General features: G+C 37.2%; 1 protein-coding gene across 2 annotated transcripts in view; it reads right to left on the bottom strand.

Moving 5' to 3' along the window:
• Positions 1 to 73: 73 nt before the first annotated feature.
• The window catches only part of RAB5A (RAB5A, member RAS oncogene family), a 32,341-nt gene continuing 21,353 nt past the window's right edge, over positions 74 to 11,061 (bottom strand). Inside the window, exons 3-6 of one of the 2 annotated variants that reach the window (XM_081235815.1) lie at positions 6,985 to 7,136; positions 6,555 to 6,677; positions 5,003 to 5,096; positions 77 to 1,470 (exon numbers count right to left, since the gene is read on the bottom strand). In XM_081235815.1, coding sequence (XP_081091941.1) covers positions 1,355 to 1,470; positions 5,003 to 5,096; positions 6,555 to 6,677; positions 6,985 to 7,136 — 485 coding nt within the window. In that variant the 3' untranslated portion in view covers positions 77 to 1,354. Of the gene's footprint in view, positions 1,471 to 5,002; positions 5,097 to 6,554; positions 6,678 to 6,984; positions 7,137 to 11,061 lie in introns of both variants that reach the window. The other variant, XM_081235816.1, reaches the window with a different exon arrangement.

Below are 11,061 nucleotides of genomic sequence, written 5' to 3'. Positions count from 1 at the left end.
GGTTATACAGTACCATTTATATATGTTCACTGTTTCATGCCAAAAAAGAGAAAAACCAGTACCTGCTTTTTATACCACTTTATTCCAACCTGAGCACCTCAATATAAAACTAAACACTGGTGAACTGTTTTCCTTACTAATTTTGAATTGCTGTAAATGTACAAGTTCTGCTAGCAGTTCAACATTTAAATAGATTAAATCATCTCTGACACATGGTAGATTTCATATAATGAAAATACCTAAAACAATTAGTGCAATATACTGAACTGATCAAAATAAAATGAACTTTGGAAAACAAGGCTGCAAGATTGTTACTAACTATCCAATACTTATGTTACAAATTACTGGTACATTGTTTATTATGGTTCTAGCCAGGTAAGAACAATTCAAGCCCCTTTCTTTCAAAGGAGGAGAGAAGGAAAAAATTAGCTGTTTAGTAACTGTACATTTTGTATACTTTTAAGCAACTCTTAAATATTACAGAAAAGTAATAAACATATATGGAGACTACAATGCAGTACCCTATTTACAGTACAGCTGAAGATCGAATTTGAAATAATCAAGTTTGAATGTACATAATTGTTAGTGCATTGACTATTTCTATGTCCAAAGGGCACAAAAGCCCCTCCCTACTCCCAAACAACAAAAGCTATGTAATGGCCAGCAGTGATTAAACAGAAATCACAGACACCTGGTTTGTTTCATTTCTGTTGAAGAACTTACATGTTTGAAGGGAACACTATTCTTTAAGATGCATTTTATCAGTTTTCATATTCCTAAAATAAGACAGGGTTACATATGATTTTTTTTTTTACCCCATTTAAAAAATAACAGGACTAGCTATAATTTAGATGCCACTGATGTTCATTTTTTCCCCCTGAAGATGTGGGAATGTTTCCTTGTGGCTAATTTGTTAAAATGTGGAATGTGTACTTTAAATATCGGAGCTAAGCATAAATATCTTTAGAACCTCCTTCCAAAGAAAGAATTTTTTCTGAAAAGCCCAAATGAGTAAGTTCCAAATCTTTTTCACAGAACTGGCTGGTTAACTGTGGGTTCAGAGTCATCTGTTTATATCCCTGGTGAAGAGAAATGAGTCCCGCTAACATTCCAAGGAAATAAGTGTACACACAGCTCTCATTTTCCCCTTTCACTGCTGAAACATTAGTCAGAGGGTCACATGCATGTTATTAAAAATTAAGTTCAAAACACTTAAAATAATTCTGTATTAGAAACTTGACTATCGTAAGTCTCTTCTTTTTGGAAGTCATACTGGGCTGGTTAAATGCTCCAATTCCACTGTTATTAACAATTAGGAAGCAGAAGAACATTCCAGTTAGTTTAAACTGGAGGTTTAGTTACTACAGCACTGACTCCTGGCTGGCTGCGTGGGTTCAGTAAGGTCTACTCCTCTTCCTCTGGCAGAATTTGCTCCTGGATTCTGTGGTTCATTCTTCGGCAACTTTTTAGCTGAGAGATAAATTATCAGAATAAACACAATTAGAATAGCTGTATTTAATTCTTTATATAGATTCACTTAACAATACCAGAAAAGTTGTACTTTAAAGAAAATCTAAGTAAGTTCCTAAAGATAATGACCAGCCATTATGTTTATAATAAAGAAGCTCAGCTGCAACCCATCAATGTTCTCTGGACTGCCACAAACTTTCTGGAACAAGTCAGGATATAAACAAATACTATCATCCCAGGAGAACTTGTCCTCTACTGTGCAAATTATTACCCCACATCACGACAGACTGTACCTCCTATTTTCTTCACTTATAGACTTTACCCTTCAAACATCTATCATTTTCCTCTCTTGTGGCTGATTAAGAATCCTAATCTGATTCATCAGTAGCTCTGCCTGATATACATGGACTTGATCCTGAAGGCACTATCTCAAAAAAACATTTCCCAATCTTGAGCCAGATAATCATGGCTTGCCACACATTTGGACAAAGCCCCACAACTGGCAGTTATGGCTTTATCTTTGCTAAGTTCTATGGAGCTTAACAGCTCTTCTCTGGAGTATGGCTCCCAGTGATGAGAAAATGTACCAGCTAGATGTAGTCTGCTTGGATCCCAAAGATCCTTGATGTGTTGGGATTCATTAAACATTAAATATCTCTAAGAGCACCGACTGTAAGGGTGGCTAGACACACTGGTTTCTATCAGCCTTGGGGATACATCACTGAGGTAAGACTCTAGCTTTACCTTAGCCTTGAGGTTACACAAAAGCTGAACAACATCTACTTCAAAATCTAAATGCCTAGTTGTGTTCTGGATCTTTTACAGTTTCTTTGTTGTAATATTCTACGATAGCATTAATCATCTTTAGAATCCTAGATGCTGGGCTGGGCAATGGATCTGGGAGCCAGGAGCACTGAGGTTTGGGAAGAAAAGCGTTCCCTTGGGCCACTTCTCTAGGAATGGCTCTAGGGATGGTAGTGTATATGGTAATAAAATGGTAAATTTCCAGTCAAATGTATTTACAAACAAAGCCCAGCCAGGACAAGACTAGGCTAACATTACAAACTTTATTATAATTAATACCAAATTAGGTTTTGGACTAAGTGAGCATTTCTGCCTTTGGCATAATTCTGCAAGGGCTTATTGTAATTAGATCTGAGTGAAATCAGGAGGCTGAATTAAACTGGAATGAGGAAACTTTAACTTGTATTGATTAATTTTTACTGTGTGAAGATGAACTACAACGTATCTTCAGGGGGTCTCAAAAGAAGTAGTCTCCTGTCTCCTACCTTAGTGAGTGCTACCCAAAGCGAAGCTGGTACTATCTGCTTTGTATATAGATAACTGCAGCTTACCAACCTGACCCTGAATTGATTAGGACTGTGAGAAGCTAAAAATCCTGAATCAAGTTAAGGAAGGTGTGCAATGAAAAAAGCCACTGAAGACCTTATCAAATTAAAAGCAGATGATAAATTTATGTAGACTCCTACTAAACAAGTGTACTCTACTTGGGAACCCATCAAAAGTACAAATATGGGGCTTCCCTGGTGGCGCAGTGGTTGAGAGTCCACCTGCCGATGCAGGGGACATGGGTTCGTGCCCCGGTCCGGGAGGATCCCACATGCCGCGGAGTGGCTGGGCCCGTGAACTGTGGCCGCTGAGCCTGCACATCCGGAGCCTGTGCTCCGCAACGTAAGAGGCCACAGCAGTGAGAGAGGCCCGCGTACCGAAAAAAAAAAAAAAAAAAAAGTACAAATATGAGTTCACTGTGTGATTTATTTAAGTTACTAATGGAGAGGTTACAACTCAATTTACACTTGAAGTTTCTTTCAAGGAAAGATACATTCTAATTTTAGAAAAGTAAATGAAAGCTCTAATACATAGCCTACTTTCTGACTGAAAGAAATAACCTTATTATGAAGTCTAAATAAAAGGTACAAATTAAATAAAGCCCATCTGGTGGAGTCTTAATAGCATCAGAAAGGTTTAAAAGTTCAGCCTGATTTGAAGGCCCTATTATCTCCTTGTTTCCTAACTTTTCAGATGTGGCTGTGGGTGTGATCTGTCCCATTTATTAAAAAAAAACCAAACTATATATTGTCTCATAATCCTTCACAACTATGCTAGTATTTCCCTAATAAAATGCAAGCCTGAGTTTCTCAGGAAAATATTTTACACAGTACACAGGCAAGTTTTTACCTAAATGAAGCCGCCACTAAACTCTCTCACCTAGTGAAAGATAATATGACAGTACCTGCAGCTCTTATTGAGTTTTCTTTAGCCTCTGAATCAGCTGGTTCATTTGTATGACTTCAGTATAAAAGAATACTTATTTGGGACCAAGGATGTGGACACCCCAGTTAATAATCACTGCTGTATAATAAAAGATGTTGTGGGATGAGACCAGCGCTTGGCACACAGACATTGTGGATGCAGCAGACTGTGAGAGCCACCACAGTAGACCCCTCCCATGGGATCTGCACCTGAAAACTACTAGGAGGCGGCTAGGGTCAATAAAAATATTTTAATTGTTGTTATAGAAAAAAGGAGGCTTCAACTTCATTACCTATAATCAACGACTGTGCAAGAGCAATCATTATTAGTTAAAAGTACTTAGAGGAAAGGTAAGAGCACAGTGTAGGATCAAATGACCATCAAGGCACTAGAAAGCCTGGATATTGTTTTGCTTTCCCTTGTTCTCTCTGTGCCTCAGTGCTTTGAATCTTTCTCCATTACAATATTTGCGTTAAAACAATTTGCTAAGTCTGTATGTACAATGTACTTGTCTGTGTTATAGTTGTCAGTAATCAATGATTTAAAAAGAACTTGAAAAATAAACAAAAATAGTGTTCAGAGCAAAGGAGAGATGAAAATAGTTACTGATCAGTAAGAAAAAAATCTCATCATGTCTGTATGTTGCACTGAAAAACATTACAGAGTTTACCTTCCTTTTATATAAAAACTATAATCTAATAGAAAAACATGTATTTATCCTTTTTTTTTTTTTTTTTTTTTTTTTTTGGCGGTATGTGGGCCTCTCACTGTTGTGGCCTCTCCCGTTGTGGAGCACAGGATCCGGACGCGCAGGCTCAGCGGCCATGGCTCATGGGCCCAGCCGCTCCGCGGCATGTGGGATCTTCCCGGACTGGGGCACGAACCCGTGTCCCCTGCATCGGCAGGCGGACTCTCAACCACTGAGCCACCAGGGAAGCCCTATCCAAAATTTTCAGTGAAATCTTTAGAAAAATCTATCTGCTTGAACTATCAGCTCCGAGTTCAGGCTTTCAATTCACCTAGAAGAAACTTAACTAAACTGAAAGCATTGCAACCTAATAGGTAATAATTTTTCAAATTTAACAATATGCCTAACAAAGTAATGCTTCTGGAAGAAATCTAGGATAGTAGTATAATCATTAAAAAACAAAACAAAACAAAATTCCAAGAATTAAAAAAAAGACAGTCAAAACAAATATGCCCCCAGTGTAACTTGTTCTACCTACATTTTTACTGTTTGCAAAAAAGTTAATCTTACCTATTGCCATGAATATTTCATTTACATTCATTGATGTTTTAGCTGATGTCTCCATAAATAATAAACTGTTGTCATCTGCATAGGACTGTGCTTCCTGTTTATAGAACAAAAATTGAGATATATCCTTTGCACATACTATTACTATACCTGCCTTATTTCTGTTATAGAAAAAAAGAGGCTTCCTTATTACTACTCCAACTTGATCATCTACAACCAACAACTGTATAAGCAATTATTTATAGTTAAAAGTAAAACAAAGGTAAGAGTACTGCATAGTTTATAATTTCCCTTTTGCCTTAACTTCTTGCACTATCCCATCCTACTTTATCTGGCCTCACACTAAATCTACTTTCAGATGACGAGTTTCGGAGAGAGGGACGACAATCCTAAATATAAAACTCTCTTTGATGTTTATGGCAATTTTACCTATGCTCGTTATTTACAAGGAAGGTAAAGGGAAACCAAGTGTTTAACACTGGCTTCAACCACTAAATGGTACCCTTGTATTTAATTCTGAATGACTTCTACAAGCAACATTTTAATTCTGAGTATGTCATGAACCATTCCTTTGAAAATTCTATTACTACTTTACGTTGTCATGCTTTACAGTTTACGTGTATTATTGCCTTTGATCCTCACAGCTGTTGTGAAGAACAACCAATTATCATTCCAATTTGATAAAGAAAAAAATGAGGTTCCTTTGAAATGTATGTGACAGGGCCACTTGTGACTACATAAGTGTGCTATCTGCCTCTCTATGCTGAGGAGGTAACTATCTTAGAAAGAGTAATAGATATTATACCTCACATGGTTGTCACCAGAATTAAATGAAACCACATGTGCAGATGATGCTCAGTTTACTACCTAATAGTGCAAGAAATATTAGTGCCCTTTCTCCCAGGACGTGTACTCCATCATCAAAAAAGAACATTAACCCATCACTGATATTATACATATAATGGCCACAACCAATCTTCTCTGGTAGAGAAGCTGAAGAGCAAGAGGAGGGGAAGTTTTAAAATGTCTAACTAGAGATATTGCTTTATTTTAAATGACTGTACTTTATTTTGCAGCTGGGAACACTCTTAATTAGCTATATTAGATAACATACACACTGGATTTTTTTAAGCTTTTATTTTTGAAGGCCCTTTTAAGAACCACCACATATATGTATGTATGTATGTGGGTATGTATATGTGTGGTGATATAGATAGGTAGATAAAAAAAGTTAGGAAGGATACTAAAGTATACGTGGGGTTGGAGGGATTAGGGTAGGAGGCAATCACCTTTTGCTTTATATATTTCCACACTGTTTGTGAACAATTACTTCTTTTGTAATTGTTTAGGTCAACAAAAATCTTTGAATCAACTTATATATTACAATTAAATAAAGATATTTAAAAATTCAGGTTTATCATGAGATTTTATTACATAGTACACATCTGTCTAAAAATTTTCTATCATTTGCATCATTTTAAAATTGTAACTGTAATTCAAGTGTGGGTACAGAAGAAAAATATGTGCCTCCAAGTGAAAGTTAAATTCAACATACCTGGAAATCGACAGCTCTTTTATTTGCGAGGTCAGCCTTGTTTCCTGACAAAGCTATAACAATGTTAGGGCTGGCCTGCCTCTGAAGCTCTTTAACCCAGTTTTTGGCTCTGGCAAAGGACTCCTGGGAAACAAAGAAACAGCTATTCGGCACAGGCTCAAAGAATGGCTAGAGAGCGTGTCTGTGAGGCGAGGCTTTAAAGACTGTCCAATGTGACTCCTGGAAAGCAATTCTTAGCACTACTGTAGTAGCTGAGACAATTGCATCTTATTTTTTTAAATCAGCTTCTCTATTTCATAAAAGCTTTGGCAGAAATGTCATGCTTGGCTAACAGAAAAAGATTAAGAAAAAATCTTTTCTATAATGGAAATTCCGAATACCAAAAACGGATATTCAAACAAGTTTTTTTGTAGAATGCATTTCTACTTACCTCGTTTGTGATATCATATACAACTATGGCTGCTTGTGCTCCTCTGTAGTACATTGGTGCTAGGCTATGGTATCGTTCTTGACCAGCTGTATCCCATATTTCAAACTTTACTGTTGTGTCATCAAGACACACCGTTTGGGTTAGAAAAGCAGCTGAAAGAAGAAAATGTCTGCAATAAGTTTATCATTTTCCTACTAATATTTTAATACTACAGAAAACACCTAGGAACCTGATATACTGCATACCCACAGTTAATAGTGGCTTTAAATACCTGTAAGATCTATGCTTCAAAGCTAGATAAATATATGCTTACATATAAAAACCTTCATAGTAAAATCACAGCTTGAAAGTGTTTCCTACATTCTTAAAAAGTGGGTTGTAATATTAAATAAGTTTTTTAAAGTTCTTAAATTGTTTTACAAATTGTGTATTTAAAAACTTTAAATTGTAACATGATTTAAGAAATATATATATTGATATTCTTTTTTTTTTTTTTTTTTTTTTTTTTTTGTGGTACGCGGGCCTCTCACTGTTGTGGCCTCTCCCGTTGCGGAACACAGGATCCGGACGTGCAGGCTCAGCGGCCACGGCTCATGGGCCCAGCCGCTCCGCGGCATGTGGGATCTTCCCAGACCAGGGCACAAACCCGTGTCCTCTGCATCTGCAGGCGGACTCTCAACCACTGTGCCACCAGGGAAGCCCATTGGTATTCTTGAAAAAATGGGGGGGAAGGTGGATCAGCATACCTATAACTACCATCTATACTGACAACAGCATACCTCTTGCTCCATTCTCCTGGGTTTAACTGGCATAATCTGGGAATTTAGTCCCAGTCCATTACCACTAAATCAATATATTTTTTATATTATTCCATCAAAGCATCACACTAATTTTTGTAATCGTTATTACCTCAACCTAGACTTAATTTGTTTAACAGAGATTCAATATTAACTCCTTTCATTCCTTGCCTTATGGATTTTGTGATTTGTACTTTTTCCATCTGTTCTTTTCTGAGATTTTAATCTTAGTAAGAAAGTAGCATTTTATAATGATATTCCTCCTTTTAAAATTAAGAGATTGCTGTCACATCCTGCAAAGAATTACTGTATCATTTATTTTCTCAATTGCTTCCTGAGAATAATATGAAGTAAAATGTCTATTATAAGTATGATTCTCTTGGCTCTAAGAATAAACATCAGGAAAGACACCACATAGATACTTCTGAAAATAAGAAACTGATTTATAAGAGGTACTTTATAATCAAGTGAATTGAACTTTAAAATATAACTCTTAGAGTAAGTTTTTAGATGTTGTTAGCTGCACCAAAGACCTACACACAGCCATTTTCCCCAGCATGCTGGCCAACAGTAAGCACACCTTACAGTTCCTTTCCTTCAGTAACTTCGGTAGTTAAACCCTGCTGCTCTATCACTCAATATTAGTTGGTAAACTCCTTCCTTTTTCTTTCAGGTCAAGGTGTATTCAACTCCTCTGAAATTGGCATAGAATTAAGTTATAAAGTTTTCAAAAACTCTGTCCTCCCATGCAAGAGAATTATGACCCAGTCCTGTAAATTGTAGCAGTTTACGAGCGATGTCAATCATAAGAGATTTACTAGTTAATACCAATGTGCTGAATAAACCAAGTCTAATTTGACTTACATCTCTTCTATATTAGACATAACATTTATTTTCTGTGCTATTTTTATTATGTCAACTGACTGCTGTACTGGCTTTGGTATCAACAAACTATAATCTTCTCAATTTTGCAACCATCATGATTGGAAATTTCTTTATTTTGAACTAATTCTATTAAGGGTTCTGTGAATTCTCACAATTGGCTAGTCATATTTAAAATATACTCCAATTCAAACTTCTTTTACCATCCAAAATTAGCAAAAATATCCATTTTTTAAAATCCTGTATTTATGATAAAGGATACCAAGAAAGTACTATGTCACTTTTTCCCAGTCACGAAAAGTTCTCATGCAGAATCAGTATTTTTATTTTTATTTATTTATTTATCTATTTTTTGCGGTATGTGGGCCTCTCACTGCTGAGGCCTCTCCCGTTGCAGAGCACAGGCTCTGGACATGCAGGCTCAATGGCCATGGCTCACGGGCCCAGCCGTTCCGTGGCATGTGGGATCCTCCTGGACCGGGGCAAGAACCCGTGTCCTCTTCATTGGCAGGCGCACTCTCAACCACTGCGCCAGGCGGTTAAGAATCTGCCTGCCAATGTTGGGGACACGGGTTCTAGCCCTGGTCCGGGAAGATCCCACATGCCGCAGAGCAACTAAGCCCATGTGCCACAACTACTGAGCCTGCGCTCTGGAGCCCACGAGCCACAACAACTGAAGCCCACATGCCACAACTACTGAAGCCTGCCCGCCTAGAGCCTGTGCTCCACAGCAAGAGTAGCCACCGCAACGAGAAGCCTGCACACTGCAACGAAGAGTAGTCCCCACTCACCGCAACTAGAGAAAGCCCACGTGCAGCAACGAAGACCCAACACAGCCAAAAATAATAAATAAATAAAATAAATAAAAATTTAAAAAAATGTATCAAGTGTCCATTCCATCCTTAAGCCTGAAACCTGCATTTTGCACAAAGCTCTTAGGCAATCTCTCTAAACCTAGAAACCAGAAGAGAATGTCCACCATCATGATTATGTAATATCACTTCAGATATTCTTATAATAATTAAAGTAATAAATTATTGGAAAGAGACATTATTTGGAAGAGGCAAGAAGACTAAAATGAAAATCCAAAGGTGTCAGCTAAAATAAAGCAGATAGTAAATTCTTTAAATTGGCTGCAACAGATCAAAGAAACAGCCTTACGATACACAGGCAGTGACCAGATTTCAGTGTTATGCTGGGAGGAGACTGGATCCCTATCAAATTAACAAAGAATAAGAACAATCAATTCACGCAACTCCTCTCAGAAGCCATCCTTCATCACACCCTTTTAAGCAGGTCCTACCTTTGTGCTCCCAGAGTTCCCTATGCAAGAACATGTTTCACACTTTATAATCACTGGTTTACATTATCTTCTCCTAGACTGGGAAGTTCCTTGAGAAACTAGCTATTCTTGTCCATATTTAATATCTAAAACAAATCTCAGTTCATATAAATGTCCAAAAAGTTTGCTGAAGTCCATGAAAGATATGTACAACTATTTGGGGGCTATTTTGACTAGATACAGTTCCCAAATGGGAAAAAATAGGTATTTCAAAAGGCCTGTCTCTACTCAAGTTATTATGTAACAAACACAATCTCAAAGTACCAACAAGATCTCTTTACCTGGGTAACACCATACTGTTAACGTGATATGATAAAAAGAGCATAATTGGGGGGGAGGAGAAAAAAGACCAATATTAGAGGCCAGTGGAATGAGTTTTAGGGTACAATCAAAAACACATTAGAACTACTTAAAAGTGCTGTAGTGCCACAAGGGCAGAAATATTATGGGAATAGGATAACCCAGTATCATAAACATTATATATCACAAAGACCATCAAGATTTCCCAAAGTTCTCAAGTTTTCAAATACTACCAAAGTATTTAACTTCCCCCATAAAAGTCAGTGAAGTACAGCTGACATCTTCAAATCCTCAGTGCTTCTAAAAGTACATTACTAGTCATTTACAAAATTGTAAAAATAAATTCTAGCACTCAAAATATAAACTACTACATAAATACTGTAGCAACATTAACCAACCACCAACTTACCTGAATCTGCAAAACCACTTTAATTTATCCAAAACGTCTATTTTCTGGCTAAGAACCATCACTTTCTTAGACCTCTTCATTTTCTCTTTACTTCCATCACCAGCACTAGCAGTTGGTTTTCTTTTCGGGCCCATATTTCACAAAGAAACAGCTTTTATCACTTCGAGAGTTACTGTGTACGCGACGACAAGTAAAGAAAAACAAAGCTGCATTGAGATGCAGGTGCTGGCCTGTCTAATAGGCTCTCTCTTTGGACTTCCACGATCAGTTCCTATTTGCAAGCTTGGCAGCAGGCAAGTAACACTTCAGTCTCAGCAAAACCACAAATTACTGAATGACAGACCTTG

Source organism: Mesoplodon bidens (genome assembly GCF_964165515.1).
Source record: "Mesoplodon bidens genome assembly, chromosome: 5".
Taxonomy (NCBI): Eukaryota; Metazoa; Chordata; class Mammalia; order Artiodactyla; family Ziphiidae; genus Mesoplodon; species Mesoplodon bidens.
Note: the sequence above shows the minus strand (reverse complement) of the source record. Positions and strands in the feature narration are given on the sequence as shown.